General features: G+C 32.7%; 1 protein-coding gene across 8 annotated transcripts in view; it reads left to right on the top strand.

Annotated features, from left to right (window-relative positions):
* The window catches only part of LOC118189209 (ectonucleotide pyrophosphatase/phosphodiesterase family member 3-like), a 167252-nt gene that overhangs the window by 67877 nt on the left and 76776 nt on the right, over positions 1-22599 (top strand). For 7 of the 8 annotated variants that reach the window (XM_035359774.2, XM_035359776.2, XM_035359781.2 and 4 more), the window contains 3 exons: positions 1314-1433; positions 5465-5574; positions 7516-7654. In XM_035359774.2, coding sequence (XP_035215665.1) covers positions 1314-1433; positions 5465-5574; positions 7516-7654 — 369 coding nt within the window. The remainder of the gene's footprint in view (positions 1-1313; positions 1434-5464; positions 5575-7515; positions 7655-22599) is intronic. The other variant, XM_035359775.2, reaches the window with a different exon arrangement.

Here is a 22599-nt window from a genome sequence, read left to right as displayed (position 1 = left end):
AATAGTGAAATATTTTTCATGAGTTCACAGGTTTTTATCTATTTGTATATCATTATTTTTATGTATATTTGTATACTTGTTTTTGTAAAAAAGTAAAAAATGTGTCACTTTACATAATATGGTATGGAAAGCTAAGACAAATAGGGCAAAGAGACAGTTCAATGAGACTCTTAATTCTGCTAATTCATTGATTAATTAATTAAGAGTTACGCTTCTAAGTCTCAGTGAATTAGTCGGAATGAAATTTGTCTTGGCTATCCAATTAATCGACTGGGTATGGAGCTTCAAAGCACTTTCCCCTTGACAAGTTCTGTTATGAAGCTCCAAACAATCGAGATTAATCTTTGCAAATTTACTTTCTTAATTTTTAATTTCTGCATTAAGATAAATTTGTTAGATTTTTACATTGCTGTTTATCATGTATTACATTAATTGGTGGAATCCATGTCTTCTTACTGATGAGTTGGATCTCTCCTTACTTTTAATGTATAATGATTTAGGTCTTTTTAAAATCGATAAATAAATTATATTGATATGTGTATTAATCTATTACTTTAAACTGCAAGGTATCCTTAGATTATAATTTTAACAGTGCCTTCTTAATGAATATTTTATTAACTACTTTTTAAATTATTTTTAATGAATGGATGTCTTTATAATTATAAATCATTTAAACTTCCATTAAAATGTGTGTAATTATTATAAATGCAGAATATAAATATTTCGAGAAATTATATTTGTAATTTAATGTTAACTCCTGGAAAACTTGCTACTCTCTGATCATCTGTAACCCCATCAAGAAGCCACAGAAAAGTACTGAAAAGGCAGCACACCATGTCGCCAAAAATATTTATATGTTTAATGAAATATGAGTGTAGCATACTTTTCCAATTCTCTAGATATTTTTGACAGTGTGACTACAGTTTATGATCCCTCTTATGGGATAAATCATTTTTCTATCTGGTCATTGAATTTTATTATTAAGTTTTCATTTGCTATCATACAGATTTTTAAATACTTCTGTTTTTTGTCCATGCATTGATTTGTCTCAATATACATGTTATTAATTTCCTTTTAAAATTTCATTGCCATAATGAAGAATTGTATGTTTTCCATTGTAAGAAATCTTTTCAAACAATTTTTTTAAAGAAGCAAAATTATAAAATGAATCGCTGGAAAGGTAAGTATTATTTGTTCATAAAATTTCCCCAATGTAATATATATTTTTTCTTTATAAAAGCATTCAAAAATATATCTTTGCAGGAAAAAATGTAAAAATATGTTTTTAAAATATGTTTTTAAATATTTTTTAGGGTTTGAATCCACCATCTCATGGAATTATTGATAATTCTATGTATGATCCTTTTACGAGAAAATTGTTTAAAGTTGGGAAGCCTGAAACGCTGGAATCTTTCTGGTGGGAGAAGGAACCAGTAAGTGAATGGCTAAAGTTATTTTGCTACATTTAGGGTTTTACAATGATTTCAACATTTTTTACATTTGATTTTACATGATTTTTAATACTAAATATACAAAAGGTTTTTTGGAAGCTTTTAATGCATATGTATTCCCTAGTATAAAAAAAGGGAGGTTTACTTTGAGGTTTGCTTTAAAGATTAAAGCTTCTTTTTATAGTAATATTTGAGCGATATTGAAAGTTTTAAATTATTTTATTTTTCTATCTGTTTTAATACGAAGAGTTCCAAACAAATCAGGATGAAATTTTATATTGACGAATGAGATAGATAACATTTTTAAGAATGTAAAAATGAGAGTCTTCTTCTTCTGAAAGCAGTCTTTATCATGAAAGGTCTCTTAGAACTTTTAGAATTAATTTTTTAATTGTAATTTCCTGGCTGATGTGACTGAACTAGCATAATCTTTGATGACTGTAAAGATTTAAAAAAGGTGAATCAGAGGCTGATGATAATTAAGTAGAGGCTTTATTAAATGATGGAATTAATCACGCACATGAAACAGCATATTTCTACATATCACACCAAAAACAAACTACAACGACTGTTGCCAATACAACCTAAGCAAAATATAAACAGTTACGGTTAATATACATATGACATCAAATCATAAACCAGGGAGTAAGCGTGATTATTCTCAACACCCTCACTTAATCACATATTGTTTTACATTTATCTCTTAAATAACATAATCTTGGTTTAGGCAAGCATTTTGTAAACAAATCAGCTAACTGATTTTCACTAGAAACATATACGAGATTTATATCATACAATTTTACAATATCCCTAATATACTTTAATTTAATATCCAAATGTTTTAGTCTAGCACAATTACTTTCATTCAATATTGCTTTAATTACAGACTGATTATCCTCATAAACTGAAACTTTAATATTGTCGACTCCTAAAATTTTTTAGATACATTACAAAAATACAGTTAGGTCTTGAATAGCTTTTGCTAAAGCCAAAATTTCTGCCTCAGTAGAGGACAGAGCAATAGATGTTTGCTTTTTAACAGACCAAGTTACAGGACAATCATTAAAGAAAATAAAATACCCTGAAATAGATTTTCTATCATTTGTATCTGACCCCCAATCAGCATCAACATAAACATTTAACGTAATATCAACACTATTAGATTTACAAAATAATAATTTGAGTTCAGATGTCCCTTTTAAATATCTAAAAATTGGCTTCAGACCAGCCCAAGCACTGTTAGTGGGTTGTTCTTGTATCTGACTCAGACAGTTCACAGAAAACAGAATTCAGGACAAGTTGTCATAGATAGGTACAGCAAAGCACCTTCAAGTTCACGATAAGGGCCATGAAATCTTTCACCATTCGCAAAATTTGATGAAGTTGACTTAGGCACTAGGGGAGTATCAGATGGCTTACAATCCAACGTTCTAAATCTATTTGACAATTTTTCAACATAAGCCTTTTGGCCTGAAGTACGTTTGTTCTGTGAATATTCAAAACTTATTCCTAGAAATTCATTTGCAACTTCAGCCTTGGACATCTGAAATTCATTTCTAAGTAATTCAATCACAATTCTTACCTCTGAATCATTAGAACCAGCAATTAGCAAGTCATCCACATACAGCACAATAAATATTTCACTCTGTTTAGTTCTTCTCACAAAGGTACATGCTTCACAGTTTAGTTGTTGGAAGTTTAACTGAATTATAAAATCAGTAAATCTCTTTAACCACTGCCTCAGTGCTTGCTTAAGTCCATAAAGACTCTTAAGAAGGTTGCACACATGACCATTATTGTCACTGTAGCCCATTGGCTGTTCCATGTAGATTGTTTCTTGGAGATCACCATTCAGAAATGCAGTCTTTACATCTAATGCATAGATTTAAAAATTTTTTTGAACAATGATAGCCAGCACAAGTCGAAGTGATGATGTACTAATTACAGGAGCATAGGTCTCAAAGTAATCAATGCCTGGCTTCTGTTCAAAGCCACGAGCTTTGTAAACATTGTTTCGTTTGATGCGCAACACCCATTTACAGGATATTGGCTTTACATCCTTTGGCAAGTTGAATAACTTCCACACTTCATTTTTATTAAGAGAAGCTATTTCCTCATCCATGGCTTTCCTCCATAGGAGTTGCTCTTCTTTTGGCAATGTTGTTATATCCTCATATGTTACTGTATCAAGAGTTGCCACATTAACTTCATACACAAAGTAATCATTCAACTTTACAGGTAATTTTATATTTCTTCTTTGTCTAGTAATTTCTTTATGACTTTCTTAAAGATTTCTGGATTCTACATCACTTGAATAATATATTACTTCATCTTTAGCAGGATCTTTACTTTTTATGGAAAAATTATCTTGAACTGAGACACATTTCTTTTTCTCTTCATTGAACAATACACTTCGAGAAGCCACAACATGATTTGTGAGTGGGTCCAGTAAATGATAACCCATGGTAGAGTATCCAATAAAAATCATCTTTTTTGATTTTGGATGTAATTTCTTTTTTAAGTTATCAGGAACTCTCATGTATGCATCAGATCCAAACACCTTAATAATATTCAAATCAGGTGGCTTCCCATATTTGAGCTCATAAGGTAGATTTTCAACAGTCTGATTTGGAATTCTATTCTTAAGATATGCAGCTGTCTGTACAGCATAACCCCAAAAGGATTTAGAAAGCTTTGCTTCACATATTAGAGCTCGGGCCTTCTCTAAAAGATATGTGTTGGCTCTCTCAGCCACACCATTCAAAGGAGGTGGAGGAGCAGGATCTATCATAACACCGTTTTTCTTGCAATAACGAGCTAGTTCACCAGACACGTATTCCTTGGCATCATCACACCGGATTTTGTAGAGATCAGGATTCTGCTTTAGGAACAATTTAAACACTTCATTTATGTCATTTTTGTGCTTTAAGAGATGCACTTCAGTAAATGTAGAAAAATCGTCTATGATTGTAGCAAAATAATTTTCACATTACCTAGTGAGTGGATCAATGGGACCACATATGTCAGTGTGTACCATTCTCATTGGCACATGCTCTCTGCTTCTAGGACCTTTATTCATAGGAGTGTTGGAATGTTTTGCTAGTACGCACTCTTCACAAAAACTTGATGGTGACTCAGATACTGGCAAACCCATTTCTTTTAATATTTTATCAGATGAGTGCCCCATGTTATACTTATATTTAATCATTGTTTATATTTAATCTTCTCTAGTGTTGTATGTTTAATTAACGCTTATAAATATTTCTTTGGGGAGAAGACTCTTTCATTAGAATCAAGTATTATCTTAAATGAGTCTTATCCTCTCCCTTCTTATGTTTGAATTATGACTAACATTCACACTATACCCAACAATTTAAATTCATCTTCTTTGTGTAGTCACCTGCCTTGCTTTCTTGATGCTAGTTACTTCATCACACAAATGAGCACTCTGCAGTACTGCTTAAAACTTCTCACACTACAAGAGAAATGCACTTAGCTATGACTCTTGCTTTCATAATCATAAACTACTGTTGTTACACTCAAAATGCTATCCAACATTAGGAAAGACATACAGACTTATACTGTGATAGAGCAGCCGGCCTAGGAGTCTAATACTAATGTTATTTCCAATAAGCTTGGCGTTTAAATAAATATAAGAAAGTGATAAAGCTTAGCATTTTTCTATGGAAATAGAAATGTTATATGAATCTGTATGGAATTAATGACATTTTATAGAATTTGCTATAAAGATTAACAAATTAGAAAAAAATACATGCATGGGAAATTTTTAAACTGATAAGGGGGTTTTGAATTGTCAGAGAAATATTTTTGGATAGTTCTTCACTTTTTAAATTATCTCACCAAAAAATTGACTTTGATGGTCACTGAAAGGTAAGATTTGAGATTATTTGAATTTAATGGAATGAGAAACAAGATATAAATTAAATTATTTTTTTCTTCCTGAATAGGTTTAAAATGTTTATAGCCTCACTATTTTTTTCTCTTCTTTATAGATATGGATAACTGCTGAGAAACAAGGTAAAAAAGCTGCTTGTTTTTTTTGGCCTGGCTCAGATATAAAAATCAATGGCAGCTTACCTTCTTACTTCAAAAAGTACAGTTCGTGAGTATATATGAGCTCTATTTTTTTACTGTGCCAAGACTACAGATTTTGTTTATTATCGAATTATGTTAAAATTTGCTTGGTGTGGTTCTTGAAAGTATATCATAGTACTTGATTTTTCAAAATTTAAGTTTTCAATTAGATGTAGCATTCATTTTATAGTTTGCTTCATTCCAATGTTGTCAATATCTTTTGGTCTGTACCACTAGAATACATATCAGGTAAAATGCTGAAAACGTGCAGAGTGCATGATGAAAATAATAATTTATAGGATGCTTTTCAATACAGAAAAAATAGTCTTTGTATAATCTATTAGCAAATAACTGAAAGAAAGCATTTTGAGATGTAGACATCTGAGAAAGTAAAGTCTAATACTATCTGTGAGAGAGGAAAAAACCATTCTTTGAAAGAGTTTTCTGAAAATTTGTGCTACCAACAGTAATAGTTCTATTAAAGTTTAACAAGAGCTTGCTTTTAATGTTCATCATTTTACGGGCACAAGAGCACCAACAGAAATATTTTAATAAAAAAATTTTTCGGCTATTGCACTCTGTTTTCCAGGAAATAAATCTCTCAGTGTTGGATATAAAAAAAATCTTCATTTTTGCAGAGATCAATAATATTTATGAATTTCCTCCCTACTGCTTTGCTAAAAATCTATTTTAAATGATAAAGCATTTTTGTTGCGTTAAAATACAAATAATAATAAATAGTCAACTCTGCATATGCTCTGAAATTAGCTTTTAGTTGTTTCATTTTTCTAATCCAGTAACAGCTATTTTAAATCATTTTATTTTTAATTCAATACCTTATATTTCTGTGCATAAGCCAAGAATTTTTGGGAGCTTTTTCTAAGCTAAATTGCAGGGTCAGCTTATACACAGATTCATTAATTTTGCTAAAATTGTAGATACATTTCTCTATTAGCCGGACGAAAATGTTAAGTCACCAATAGTACTTTTTTATATCTTAAGTTTATGAAAAGAATTAATTTTTAATGAAATGAGTTGTTCGTTTTATGAAAATGGGTTTTGTTTTGGAAATTGTGTGTATTCCTGGTCTCGTGGATCATTGCTAAAATGAAAATAAGACTAATACAAATGCCATAGATCATGTACAAGAAACATTTTTTTTTAATCGCGGGCCCTCAGCCAACTTTGGGTTTGCCACTACTAAGACCAGAAATGGGGGTCACTTTATTATGGAGGCACTTAATAGGTGGGCCACCTTTTCCCTTCTATGAAGGGACTACAGTTAAAACCATGCCTTCTCCGGGTTTTGAACCGGGCCCTTTTGTATCACAGTTGGCTCCCCTAACCACTATCCATTTGGGGGCTGTACTAGAACTAAAAAACGTAAAAATAAAATATCCTAGCTTCAGGTAGGGATACCAGAGTTAAAGCTGTTGTCATTAGTGTTTGAAGGTTTACTTTATAGTGATTTCATTGGAAACTATTCCATCCCTTTTACCTGCATAACACCATTTTCACTGCCATAGTGATATGTTTCAACATTATATGAATTTTTTTCATTTCGACTTCATATGGATTTTAAATTTTAGGTGAATTTTTGAAGAAAAAATGCACTCTTGGCTTTTACATAGATCAGCTTATATTTGAAAATATACAGTAATTTGTTTCTAAAACAATGCAAATATGACATCTACATCCTTATGCTATAGGAACTTCTAAATGCATTAATTAATTATATTATAAACACATAGAATTGATTCAAAATTTTTAATCGTTTTTTCACTCATATAACAGAGTTTAGTTCTTTTTGTGAAGGTATTGGTTATTAGTTAAGATTAAAACCAAATTGACTATATATATACATATTATTTTAATATTTTAATTATGGAAATTATGTATTTTGTAATATTATTATATTTTATTTATGGAAAGCAAAATATACAGCTAACAAAACTTTTGATATCTTTAGGAAAATAACTTTTGAAGCTAGAGTTGATCAAATTTTGGAGTGGCTGGATCTTTCACCAGAATCTCGACCCAGTTTTCTTACTTTGTATGTCAACCAACCTGATAATGCAGCTCATTTTTATGGTGTGAATTCAAAACAGGTATCAAAACATGTTGAAAAATATGTGTCTTTCTGTAAATCACATGATTATTAAGTGAAATGGGCATTAAAAAATTTGACTATGCTATTACAATAGACGATTTTATCAGTCAACTTTAAACAGGTGTCAGAAATTGCTGAATAATAGAGTATATATATATATATATGCTTGAAAATTACATGATAATTAAGTAAACTGAATAAGACTAGAAGAGAAACACGCTAATGTGACAATCAAAATCGTAAAAACAACCTTGTATTTAGCGTAAGTACATTGAAACACTCAATTGATTTCGAGGGCAGCTAAAGGTCCCTCCTCATCAGGAGAAAGAAATACCTAGAAAGAAAGAAGAAAAATAAAGGGGAAGGAGTCTCAGAAACATGTGGTCCTTATCAGCACTGCACGTGATTATAACCGGATTTTTAATCAGAGTTACACTGGCCGCCTACTTTTACTGAGCCAGGCTATCTGATCAAACATGTAGCACAAAGGACAAGAAAAATTAGCGAAATTAAAAATAGGGATCGAGGGGCAACTGCACCTTCACACTCAATGAGCGTGAAGCATCCCTATTTTTAACTTTGCTAATTTTTTTTGTCCTTTGTGTTACATGTTTGATCAGATAGCCTGGCTCAGTAAAAGTAGGCGGCCAGTGTAACTCTGATTAAATATCCGGTTATAACCACGTGCAGTGCTGATAAGGACCACATGTTTCTGAGACTCCTTCCCCTTTATTTTTCTTCTTTCTTTCTAGGTATTTCTTTCTCCTTATGAGGAGGGACCTTTATCTGCCCTCGAAATCGATTGTTTCAATATACTTATGCTAAATACAAGGTTGTTTTTATGATTTTGAAAGTAAACTGAATATTGAAGAATTTGATTGATTTGTTAGCACTGATGATTTTATCTTGCTTGAGGAAGTACCTATGGAAGATGCCATTTGTATATATCTCCAAAAAATAGCCAATCAGTTATGTCTAGATATTATTTTTAATACAATACATGATTAATTGTTCGCATATTATGCATTACACAAGGCTGGGGCTAGGAACTTTTATGTTTGTCTGCGAATACAAAAAGGGTCTTTTTAATTAAAAACTTTTTATTTTGAGTTATATGTATTTTTTAAATTAAATTAAATAAAACAAAATTACATTAGAAGTAAATTTATCATTTAAATTTTTAATCTCTCTTTGTAATAAAATTTTTTTTCTCTCTCTCTCTGATTTGGCACATACCATTTTAGTTGCTTTAGTAATGCTAGGTTTCTAACTTTCCTTGTTACATTCTGCAAGAAAATAGCAAATTGTTTTGAAACTAGGTATATACATACCTCCAACAAATAAAATCAGTAACTCTTAAAAATTTGGGTTTTTTTTTTTTTTTTTTTTTTTTTTTTTTTTTTTTTGGGGGTCTTAGCAATTTGGGCACAATTGGGGTTTGAAAAGAAAAAAAGAAGAAAGTCATTTACAGGTTCAGCTCTCCTTAGGCAAATAAACTAAAACTTTTATAAGAATATGTATCTTGTAATAGATTTCAGTACCATTTTAATCTCCTTCAGCACCATCTTTTTTGATATACTTTGCAAAATATTACCACCTTTTCAATAAAATCTCACTATTTTTATATAAAATTTTTATTTTTCAATTCCCTACTTTATAACAGATTTTTCAAATTGTAACAATCTCCGTTATCAATTTTCCATAAATTATACAAGAAACTAAAATTATTTACCTATATTTTTACTTATTCAGAAAACTCATTTAACAAGGTTTATACAGTATAAAACATATTAACTCTAATTTTATCTTCACTTATTTACCTTGATTTATTATGATGTTTATGTCAAAATTCATGTATGTTTGTCCAATTTTAACTGGAAATAGAAATTCTGATTCAATATCTGTACCTTCTGTAATTTTTTTTTAACCTAGCTTCTCGCACATTCTTGTAATTTGGATGTAAAATAAATTTATACAGTACAAAACAGAAAACCAGGATCACCATTTATCTTTTTTTTTTTTTTTAAAGAAATTTTTTTTTGTGTGCTCTATGTGTAAGCATTTGATATTTTTTGTAATAAACACACAGAGAATCTGGATGCTTAATTTTCCTTTGTTGCTAAATAAAATACCTCCATATCAAATAACAAATATGTATTACCATAAATTGTGTGATCAATAATTAATTTCAGTCTCATCTTTTTGCTTGGCATACATCCCAAACCAAAACATTCTACATGGAAACATAATTGAATTTACACCAACCGAATAATTTATTTCCCCAATCCCCATGGGGATAACCATTATTTATTATTTTTTGCTTTCATCACCGCATGACTCTCAACACCAGGCAGCTTGAGAAATGACTCACACAGCAACATCTAAGCAATTTTTTTAATATTAGTAATTAAAACCAAAGAGAATGGTAACCTTTTATGTTGACATTATTTATGGTTGGCAAGGATTACAGATTTAGCTAACTGCACTGGGAAGTGTTGTATACTGATGAAAAGAAATTTGTCACAAATTTCTTTCCATATGCAGAAAATAAATTTGTAAGTGATATTCATACGAAAAAAGCAGAATTTACTTCAAATTGAAAATAACTGATTCATTATTCAGATAAGCCCTGGGTCAGCACCAGAACTCATGTGGCAGATTTTAGGGAAAGCAAAATTTTAGAATTTAGAGAAGCACAGAGCAACAAAGCTTATTAGTATATAATAGCATAACATACTTTAGTGTAATTAATAGTCAACATTGGAATCAGTACATTGTAATATACTGCTGGCCATTAAAATTGCAACACCAGGAAGGAATGATTCGATGAAAGTCAAAATCGCTTGAAAGGAAGAAGAGGTTGGGATATACAAATGATGAATATTTCAGTGCATTTAGACAGCCTAGGAGGGAGAAACGACATCCGAAGCACTGTATTAAAGAAAAGTTGTGTAGTAGATTTCACATTCGGAAAGCGCTTTGTAAGATCAGAGTTTGCTTAGAATATCGTGTTAGTCCTCGAATAAGATGAACAAATGCCTGCCACCAAGTGTCGAAATCCCATAAAGCAGGAGCGTTGCCTATCAAGTGTGTAGATTATCATTCCGTGATATCGCCCATCGCACTGGTCAACATCTAATCACTGTCATGCGAATATGGTATCAATGGGTTACAGCAATCAGGATCTCAGCGCATTCCCATAACTAATGTCCAAGAGGACAGACATATTGTGAGGTCAGCCCTGCAAAACCATACAACCACATCACAGACCATTATTCAGGAAATGGACATGTTTGCAGTAGGCCTAGTATCCATTCGTATGGTGCATCAATGTTTGCAGCAGTGTGGACTATCAGCACCATGACCATTACTTCAGGTTTTCCTCGACAGTGCAGCACAGAGAGAGATAGCAACTCTAGTGTGTCGAACAACAAAGCTGGATAGTGGCACAATGTCGCCTTTTTAGACTACTCCCGGTTTTGCATTCAGTATTCTGATGGCCGTATATGTGTCTGGAGGCTCCGAGGAGAATGCACATCACCTGCTTGCATTCGATATAGGCATAGAGGCCCTGCATCTGATGGGATGATTTGGGCAGCTATTAGGTACATGACATGCACATCTCTAGTTCAGATTGACAGTAAGTTGAATGTAGATCAGAACATTTCTGACATCTTACATCCAGTGATTGTGCCCTACCTTCGAGGCCTGCCAAATGCCATCTTCCAAAAAGGTAATGCAAGACCACATGTTGCATGTTGTTTTCTGGCCTTCCTCAATACACAGATTATTTGATTGCTGCCCTGGCCTGCACGATGTCCAGATCTGTCACCCATTGAAAGTATCTGATTATAGGTTGTTGAGAGACTGGCCATCACCCTTCTAACACAGTTGATGAAGTGTGGCATAGACATGAATGAGTGGCCCGTTTCTGTCATCGAAGCTCAGTTCGACTCCATGCCTAACCGGGTAAGGGCCAATTTAGCTGCCAGGGGCATCAGCTGTTTCTACTAATTTCACACTCCTGTAAACCTCCAAACTGTTATATATGTAACTGTAACTGTATCTATTATTATAATTAATCATAACTGAAATATAGAATAGTAGATGAGCAATGTAGAATAAACGATGTTTGTGTACATCTTGTAATCATCACTGAGCACATATCAAACATGTAAAAACAATACATGGCATAGTTGTCAACAATAGATTAAAAAAGAAAATTTTTTTGGAAGAACCATGCAGCGTCACTCATGAATAACATCATTTATGAATAACGAATAACTGTAAAGATATTCTCAACAAAAACATGATGGGAAGTTGTTTACAGTGGAATCGAAATTTCCATCGCTGGTAAGTGGATTGTTTATTTTTATTTGAAGTGGCTAAAAATACATATATATAAACTATTTAAAGTCCTAAATTAAATATGGATGGATTAAAGCCACCGAGTAATCTAAATTTTGAAGGCAATTGGAAAAAAAAATCCCAAATTTATATGTTAGCGTCCGGTGGTATTACTAAATCACTTGAAATTAAAGTAGCTATTTTATTGCATATTATTGGTGAAGAAGCATGTTCCGTCTTGGTTAGAATATTTATGTCTTTTTGTACTGGCTTAATGTTTGCAGCGCCACGTAATGTTAGTGGCGAGAGCCAAGTACTAATCAGTAAGTGATAGGGATGCACTCGGTCCATTTTGGTCCTAACCGACCCGAAGAAAGAACAGCAACTATGGATAATGTAATAATATCCTTGAATAGGCAACGTGGTTGTCTGAAAGCAAAAGTCACAAAACTGGAACATTCTCTGCATGACTTCGTCGAAAATGAAGAAAGTGAATCATTTTTAGAAGTGAAATTGCAATCACTATCAGGAATAAAGCGATCCTTGGATGAATTAAAACAGCGGTACTTCAATCTACCAGCATAGAGGAATCCTGTGAGATTATTGAAGAACTGGAGGACGATCTGGAGAAAATGGAATTAAGTCTCAAATACCTTCTTTCAAAATTAAAATAAAAAATTAATGCATTACCATTACTTAATAGTAGTGTTGAAAATATTAATGTTAAATTGCCTGAAATACCATTACCTCAGTTCTCTGGAAAATATGAAGAATTTTCATGATTTTAAATGCCAATTCATATCCTTAATTGCTGAAAATGAGAAATTAACTGAAACACAAAAACTTTCTTATTTAAAGGCGGCTCTTAAAGGAGAAGCAAAAAATATCGAGAATTGCGAAGATGCATATCAGTCACTGTTTCAAGCTTTAGAATTAAGATATGAAAATAAACGGGCGATAGTGGATAGTCATATTCAAAATATTTTGAATCAAGAAAAAATTCAGCAGGAATCACCTAAGGAACTTCGCCGATTATTAGATCATACCAAACGCAATCTATGCGCCTTAAAAACGTTAGAGTACAATCTGGATAGGCTATCTAATGCAATTTTAATAAACATTCTCCTTCAGAAAATTGACAAGGATACCCGGAAGCAATTTGAGCTTACTTTAAAATCTAAAGATGTTCCATTACTCAATGAATTTTTAAATTTACTTGAAAACCGAACTTTGGTACTAGAAAGCATTCATAAAAATATGCCTATCAAATTTCCTCCTAAACCCAGTATCGGTGCAAAACCAAAAGGTTTTGTTATAAATTCAATTCATTCCAACTCAAAAAAATGTATCCATTGTAAAGGAAACCATGCCCTCTTTAAATGTAGTGCGTTCAAACAAATGAATGTTGGAAATAGGCTCATTATCGTCAAAAATAAAAAATTATGTGTGAATTGTCTAAAAACTCATTCCAGAGAATGCAATTCAAACTTTTCGTGCAGCCACTGTTTCCGAAAACATCATTCCCTTCTCCATATGGACAATGACCCTCAGAGTCCAACGGCCTCTCCCTGCTTTCCTCCAAACCAGGGGAAAACAAACCCCTCCGAAGAAGTTTCGGGTGACAATATACGACAAGCAGTACATAGTCTTGCATCTATTTCCGGTGCTGGAAACTCTGTCTTACTGAGTACGGTGGTTATTTATGTGACGAATGTGTTCGGGCAGCACTGCAGAATAAGAGCCTTACTGGACTGCGGTTCCCAAATGAGCCTCATCACCAAACAATGCACAGAATATTTGGGTTTGAAAACTAAACCCATCCGAACGCACATTTCGGGAATAAGTGGTTCAGCTCATTCAATCAAAGCAAGGATTTTAGCCCATATTTCGAACGAAACAGAGACTTTTTCTCACAATTTAGAATTATGTATTATTCCAAAAATAACAGATGTAATTCCTTCGACAAAACTGGATATTTCTAATCTAACGATACCGCATGACATTAAATTAGCAGACCCTAACTTCTATACACCTGGTAAAATCAATATGTTGATAGGAAATGATTTATTCTTTAACATCTTGAAGGAAGGTAGAGTTCAAGCGCTGAATGGAAACATCATATTGCAAAACACAGAATTTGGTTATTTAATGACAGGGGTCCTACCTGCTGTTAATAATCAATCCTATTGTTATTTGAGAAAGGAATCAAGTCTCGATAATGCAATTAAGAAGTTTTTCCAATTAGAATCCTTCCCGGGAGATGGTAAGGAAGTCGTAAAGAATGAAGAAGAGATATTTTGCGAAAGGCATTTTAATGAAACATACTCGCGTGATAAAACAAGTAGATACATAGTAAAATTACCTATGAAGGATGATGCTACTTCTATGCTGGGTTCATCTAAAGAAATTGCTATTAAGAGACTGAATACAATTTGGAATCGTCTTGATGCTAATAAGACTATGGCTAATTTGTATAAGGAATTTATGAACGAATATTTAAGCTTAAATCACATGGAACCTGTTATGCCCTTGGATAACTGTGACACATGTTACTACATTCCCCATCACGCAGTTTATCGCCCTGAGAAAACTTCAACTCGATTAAGAGTTGTTTTCGATGCATCGTGTAAATCAACCAGTGGCTATTCGCTAAATTCCATTTTATTGAACGGAGGCACAATTCAGGAAGATCTTTTTTTCTATAGTTTCCAGGTTTAGAAAACATCGCTTTGCCTTTAGTGCCGATATTAAGCAGATGTATCGACAAATACTCATACATCTATTGCAAAGAAATTTACAGAGAATTGTTTGGAAGCCAAGCCGCGAGGCCCCAGTTCAAGTGTATAGGTTACGTACGGTTACATATGGCACTACTAGCACGCCGTTCTTAGCCAGGCATTGGCAGCTGACCAACAGGACTATTTTCCCAGGGCGGCTGCTGTCACATCTACGGATTTTTATATGGATGATATCCTGACAGGAGGAAATACTTTAGAAGAAGCAAAGGAGCTTCAGTCTGAATTAGTACAAATGCTTCGTCATGGAGGTATGGAGCTACATAAATGGGTGTCCAATCATCCTGAGCTGCTGCATGATATTTCAACTCAGGAATATTCCTTTGAATCTCAAGAAAGTGTAGTGAAGACACTAGGAATGCTCTGGAAACCGAAGGATGATCACTTGACTTTCAAAACAGCTCTGAACAATCAAGATAGCTTTACTAAACGTCAGGTGTTATCTGAAATAGCTAAGCTTTTTGATCCATTGGGTCTCATCGGACCCGTAGTAACGAGGGCAAAAATATTCATGCAGAGACTATGGCTGCTGAAACTGGACTGGAACAAGGAATTACCTCCCAAGGAGTTGTGTGAATGGAAAAAATTCCTTTCCCAGCTTCAGTTAATCAATCAATTGAATATTCCCAGATATGTTTTAACTGAACATTCCGTTAGAACTGAGATCCATGGGTTCTCGGACACTTTGGAAAAGGCTTACGGTGCAGCTATTTACATCCGTTGTATTACCACTGATGGAATGAATTATTCCAATCTCCTTTGTAGCAAATGCAGAGTTTCTCCTATAAAGCCTGTTACAATTCCATGTCTTGAATTGTGTTGAGCATTACTTCTGTGTAGGCTTGTGTCAAAGGTAATAACAGCTCTGCAGCTAAGTATCGATGATGTTTATTTGTGGTGTGATTCTACTATTGTTCTAGCATGGATAAACACGCCTGCGTACAAGCTCAAAACTTTTGTGAGCAATCGAATTGCTGAAATTCAAAACTTGAGTCATTGATTCAAATGGGGTCATGTTGCCTCAAAGGAAAATCCAGCGGATATAATATCCTGAGGAGCAGACACTAGTGAACTTTTGGCTAATTCCTTGTGGTGGTCAGGTCCTGAGTTCCTCAATCAGCAACTTCCATTTACAGAATGCATTTCTTATTCGTCGGACGAGGAGTATGAGAAAGAACTGAAACAATCATCAATTCCAGTTCTGACTTTGACAATGAATGAACATTTTATAGACTCTTTTTTAAAACTTTCCAATAATATTCCTAAACTAATCAGAATTCTCAGTTTTATTTTCAGGTTTATCTTAAATTGTAAATCCCAGGATAAGATGAGGGATATTTAACTATAAATGAGATGAAAAAGGCTGAGGAGTTTCGTATACGGCATGCCCAATTAACTGCCTTTAATTCGGAAATTACAGCTCTTCGACGAGGTAAACCTATTCCTGCACAAAGTAAGTTAAAAGGTCTTGACCCTTTTCTAGATGAGAATTCTCTTTTAAGAGTTGGAGGAAGATTAAAAAACTCAAATTTATTATTTGATTGTAAAAACCAGTTAATTTTGCCTCCTACTCATAGAGTTACTGTATTGATTTTTGAATATTTTCATAAGAAGTATCTACATATTGGAGCGCAGGGTTTACTTCATCAGGTGCGTTTGAAATATTGGCCCATTCACGGCAAGGGCTTGGCTCGTAAGATAGTTCATGCTTGTGTGATTTGTTTTAAAAACAAACCAATTGCAGCAAGTCAGGTCATGGGTAATCTTCCCACTGAGCGTATAACTCCAACTTCACCCTTTCTTAATTGTGGCGTTGACTTTTGCGGACCATTTCATGTACAATTCAAGGGTGAACGCAAGGGCATTTTTCCTAAAATCTATGTTGCTGTATTTATATGTTTGTCCACAAAGGCAATCCATTTGGAGGTAGTGACAGACTTGACGTTTGAAGCCTTTATAGCAGCTCTTAAGCGATTTTGTGCGAGAAGAGGGAAAATCTCTTCCATCATTACAGATAATGCCACAAATTTTAAGAGGGGCTCATACAGAGTTAAAGCGTTTACAGAAATTGATTAGAAAGCCAGATGAGGCGTTATCCAGCTATTTCACCTCAGAATCTATAATCTAGAAATTAATTTCCCCTAGATCACCGAATTTTGGTGGACTGTGGGAAGCGGGAGTTAAATCCTTTAAATACCTTCTTAGAAGAACTATGGGAAGTACTAAGGTTACGATGGAAGAATTTCTTACAATCATTACTCAGATTGAAGGAATTTTAAATTCACGCCCGTTAACCCCTATGTCTAATGATATTAATGAATTTGAAGTTTTAACGCCAGGACATTTTTTAGTTGGCCGTCCAATCACGTCTATACCAGAGCCTGAACTTGTTGAAATCACTGATAATAGGTTATCAAGGTGGCAGTGGACAACAAAATTTGTTCAATTAATTTGGAAGCATTGGCAAACAGATTACCTCAATCACTTGCAACAGCGCAATAAATGGCAGTTTCAGAAATCCAATGTAGAAACAGGTGCAATGGTTTTACTTAAGGATGAGAATTTGCCGCCTTGCCATTGGGCCTTAGGTAGAATTTTAGAGACAATCCCTGGTACAGATGGTAAGGTACGTGTAGCTAAAGTTAAAACTTCTTCAGGAATCTGCACTAGATCTATATCAAAGATCTGTTTATTGCCTATGTAATATTCAAATTTCTACTGACTTTATATATATTTGTGGAATCAGTTTATACATTACAAGAATTTAATAATGATTATATGTTTAAAGGATTTGTATGGCTTATTTTGAAATGTATGTGTATTGTAACACTTTTTATGTCAACTTAGTATATATTGTTTGTATAATTACTATTTTCAATATTTAAGGTTCTTAAACTCCATAATTCAGTTTTAGATCTGTAGTAATCTGACAATTATTTATGTGATTTTCAGTTTTGAAATATTGTGATTTGTCACTAATTAATTAATTGAAATTTTTGTATCAAGTTTCAATGCCGGGTGGAATGTTCCATCTCGGTTAGAATATTTATGTCTTTTTGTACTGGCTTAATGTTTGCAGCACCACGTAATGTTACTGGCGAGAGCCAAGTACTAATCAGTAAGTGATAGGGATGCACTCGGTCCACACCGAGTCTCCACTCCTCTGCCCGAACAAAGCAGCAGTTAATTGTTCCTTACTCACTCTTTGCCCGTTTAAGAGGCATTATTATTTTTGAAAGAAAATAAATGTTAAGTTTCTCAACTTGACTTTTATGAATTAATATACAGTCCACAACTACCAATTGCTATCAGCAAAGCACTTGAAAAGTTTAATACTTTTAATTTAAGTGAAGAAGATAAGAAGGTTGTTGACAAAGTAATTGAAACTTTCGAAAATTTTTAAAGATCGTTTAAAACCAGATGAAGACAAAATTAAGGCTATTCTAGATATGAAACCAACAAAAAATGTGAAAGAATTAGAAACTTTACTAGGAATGATTACATATCTTTCTAGATTTATTCCTAGTGTATCAGAATTGACATCATGTTTAAGAGATTTGTTGAAAAAACAAGTTATCTGGAACTGGAATGCGACACATGGAAAAGCATCATTTAGAAGACTAAAAGATGTCTTAGTAAATAAACCAGTTTTACAGTATTATGATATAAATATGCCAGTAGTTTTATCTGTAGATGCATCTTAAGAAGGACTAGAAGCAGTCTTACTGCAGAATAATTTACCAGTAGCATATGCATCTAAGGCTTTAACAGATACACAAGAAATTATGCTCAAATTGAAAAGGAAACTTTAGCTATTATATTTGCGTGTGAGAAATTTCACCAGTATATATTTGGAAAATATACAGTGGAAAGTGACCATAAACCATTGGAATCAATTTTCAAAAAGCCATTAAATAAATGCCCTGTAAGATTACAAAGAATGCGTATAAGATTACAGCTATATCAGTTTGAGATAAAATGTAAACCAGGAAAAGAAATTTTTATAGCGGATGCATTATCAAGACCATTCACTGATAAAGAATCTGATTTCTTTGAAGGAGACATAGAAGCTCATGTTGGATTGGCTGTAGAATGTATACCAATGTCTAAAGGTAAAATGGAAGTTTTTCAACTGGAAACAGAAAAAGATGAAAAACTACAAGTTTTAAGAAAATTAATTAAAACTGGATGGCCAGATGAAAAATGTTCCAGAATTGGCAAAACCATATTTTAACTTCAGAGAACTATCAGAAGCAAATGGATTGATATTTAAAAATTCCTGTGTTGTTTTACCAAGAAGTTACGAAAAGATAATAGAAATATATTGGCTTCATACGCATAAAACTGTATTGGACTCGTATGCTTATGCACTTTACTACAACTCTTGTGTAGCAATTTCATATGCATGTTACTGTAATATTTTGTATATATTTATTATTATATGCCATGTACACCTTTTTTACCCCCTTATTGCAATTTAGAATTTTATCTTAGATTATCCGTAAATATTAATAAAATGCACTTTAGTGTTTACATTTCATTCCTTACTAGTAAGTTAGGTAGTATTACTCTCTGTGAATAGGAACTTTTGTAAAAATTAGTATTATTTTCTTTCTATACAAGAAAATATTGCTTTAGAACAGTAAGAAGCATAGCATACAGCAGATAATGTATGAAAGTCTTTTCTTAAATATTGTTTAACAAATTGGTTTCAATTGTATAATGCAGTAATATTTCACATTTATCTGCTTATATATATTTCATGCATTTATATTTTATCATGTTACATTTGCAGTTTCATATACATGTACTATACTATTTTGCAATACGCCTATATAGTGTAGTTTCATATTGATTTAGTAAGTTAGCTGATTTTACTTATATTTTGCTGTGGAGTTTGTAGAATCACTAGTATGGATGACTAATGGTAATAGGCATACATACTAGTGATTAATACAGTAATTATGCTGCTCAAAGTTTTGGGATCATTTGCATTTTATTAGATTATTATTATCACAGATTTTTCCGCATCTTGAAAGATAGTAGATTACCCCTCTGGGATGATATATAATTACATTTGATTTACTTTTGTGGTCAGAAGCCATCTCAGCGGTGCACTCAGTCAGTGTGGTAATTAATTTAATATCTACACAGTATAAGTTATTTAGTACATACATATAGAAGGAATTTAGTATAAATTTGTATTTATTACAGTATTTAATATTTTGTAATTTATTATATTATTTAATTAAATAAATTGTAAAGTTTTGTTTTTATTTTATTTAATACAAATTTATTAGTAATTTATTTAAAAAAATCATTTGGGAAAGTTCATTTCTTACATACTCTTTCTGGTGGCCACAATTCAGAAATTTGTACTAATAATGCCTCAGGCACATTATCACACTTGACTTGATGTCTAATCGTTGTACTGCCAATTTTTTCCCCCAACATATACTAACTAGGTATTATACTCATTTTCACAAATTCTCTTTCTTGATAATTTTTTTTTGAAAAACTATACATGTTTTTCAATTTTTAAGATCGATTGAAAATAAATAATAAATAAGTAAATAAATATAAAATAAGTAAGCATCATAAATATTTGTAATAAAAAACAGCTATGTTTTAAACGTGAAAACTTTTACTAGCCAAAGAAATGTGAACAATGAGCACATATGAAAAACCATTATATTTTAAATGTAACAGTAGAAGAAACACACATGCACAGATCGATAACCCTTAGCATTTCTCATACATGTGCAGATCGATAACTGCTTATTTTTTGCTAATACAGAAACACACAATAACAACATTCTTGCCAAGGCCAATGCAGAAGACAAGTACCAAGTGTGTGCTTGTGGAAAGAGATGCATAATCAATTACTAAATTCAGGTGCTTTAATTTCACTGAATTGAAAAAAGAAGTTACTTTTTAATCCCTAATTAGTATATTATTAATGACTAATGAAAAGAGAAAAAGAGGGAAAGGGTGGTCATGGAAAAACTTCTTCGATATATGAAATTCTAGTAGCCTATCTGCTCAACTAATCGAAATGAAATTTCATCTATTATTATTTTAAGGTATATGCTCAAGATTGTGTTGATTTAAAACAGTCGAGTTTTGACAGTTACGGTTACAGTAAAAGAAATAAAAAATTTTGAATGCCAACACTTACTCCTTTCCTGCGCAAATTGATCAGCGTATTGAAAAACTGTAAATGGCATTGGAATGAAACGCGTATGACGAAAATTGCCAGTGTAAAACATTTGCAAAGAACAGCATTGTAAATTAAAAATGATAACACAAGAGAGAGAGGGGAAATGACTTATTGGAATTACAAGTTTTTGGCATGTCTTCCTTTGCAGAGACGATAGCGCATTGAATGCATTAGATTGTTGAATAACGTTGACGAACGTAACATCACAGAAGGAATCTGTATAACTTTGTGTTTTATGGCATCTTTTAATTCTGACAAATCTCATGGATTTGGTGTATACACCTTCAATTTCAGCTAAGCCAGAACGAGAAATCCATCAGGTTGGGGGATTGTGGTGGCCACAAAGCTGCAAAGTTACAGGAGAGGACTCTATCTTCAAAGTTCTGCTGCAGTGCTTGCTAAACACATGTGGTGACATGGGGAAGAGCACCATCTTGCATTCATACGGTGTTATTTAAGACATTTCGCTGCTTCAGTTCTGAAATTACTGTACAACATTGCTGTTATGGAGCACATTTTCATATCTGTGGAAGTGATCACTTCGAAGAAGTACAAACCGAGAATGAATGTGTTTTATGATGGCACATCATACTGTAACTTTATCTTCATGTAAAGGCGTTGGTTCATCAGCCCAGTGAACAAAGATCTTGGAGTTTAAATACCCAGTTAAGGAAAAATGCACTTCATCCATCCATAGGATTCGCAGCATCCACCTGCTTTCTTCATCATATATGGTTCGTACGGTCCTTAAGAGTCCTTAAAAGTCCTTAGATTTTTTGGAATCGTTTTTTGGTCCTTAAAAGTCCTTAATTTTGCCAAAATCAGCAAAGGTCCTTAATTTTAATCATCTGAAATTTCTGTCTGTTTTTACGACTGCCGTTTTGAGTGTGAATTAGCATTTTGGAGGAATATTTTTGGCGATTCAATGATGTATATAGTTATCTTTTGAATGGGTTCATTGGTTATAATTTGTTTCTATTTCTAATATAAATGATGGGATACTCAAGGTTCTGAACAAGAATTGAAACATAAACATAACGAAATTCAATTTTTCTAATAAAGAGCCCATAAACAACTTTTCGCTTTTGGTGATGGGAATTCTTTTATTAAACGGTTCTAAATTTGGCGACTTATCAAAATTTTGGCGATTTTAAGTCAGTTTCTATAGAAGATTTTTAATTTCGAGATCCGAGAATTTTTCGACGATTTTTTTTAAAACATCATAACACTGGTAAATTTCATTAAAATAATGGTAATGTATTGAAATTATATTAAATAAACATTAAAATAAAACATTTTTATTTTCCGCTGTCATATTATAAAGTTTCATTTTTTCAACTTATTATACAATATTTTGAATCTGAAAAATAAACAAGGTATAATGCTATAAAGCACAATTTACGAAACAGCTTTTAGCAAAAGCAAAATTATCTATGTAATTAATTAAAAATGTCTTCTTTTTAATATTTTCATAGTAAGAGTTTTTCGCATGTATTTAGAATTCTATGCATCAGTTTTCTCTATAAAATTAATTTTACACTTTTTCCCTCCTTTCCCCCCCAAACTATTTCTGGCCTTTTG

Source organism: Stegodyphus dumicola, chromosome 10, assembly GCF_044657685.1.
Source record: "Stegodyphus dumicola isolate Sdum_Otavi_A_Nest chromosome 10, ASM4465768v1".
Lineage (NCBI taxonomy): Eukaryota > Metazoa > Arthropoda > Arachnida > Araneae > Eresidae > Stegodyphus > Stegodyphus dumicola.
Note: the sequence above shows the minus strand (reverse complement) of the source record. Positions and strands in the feature narration are given on the sequence as shown.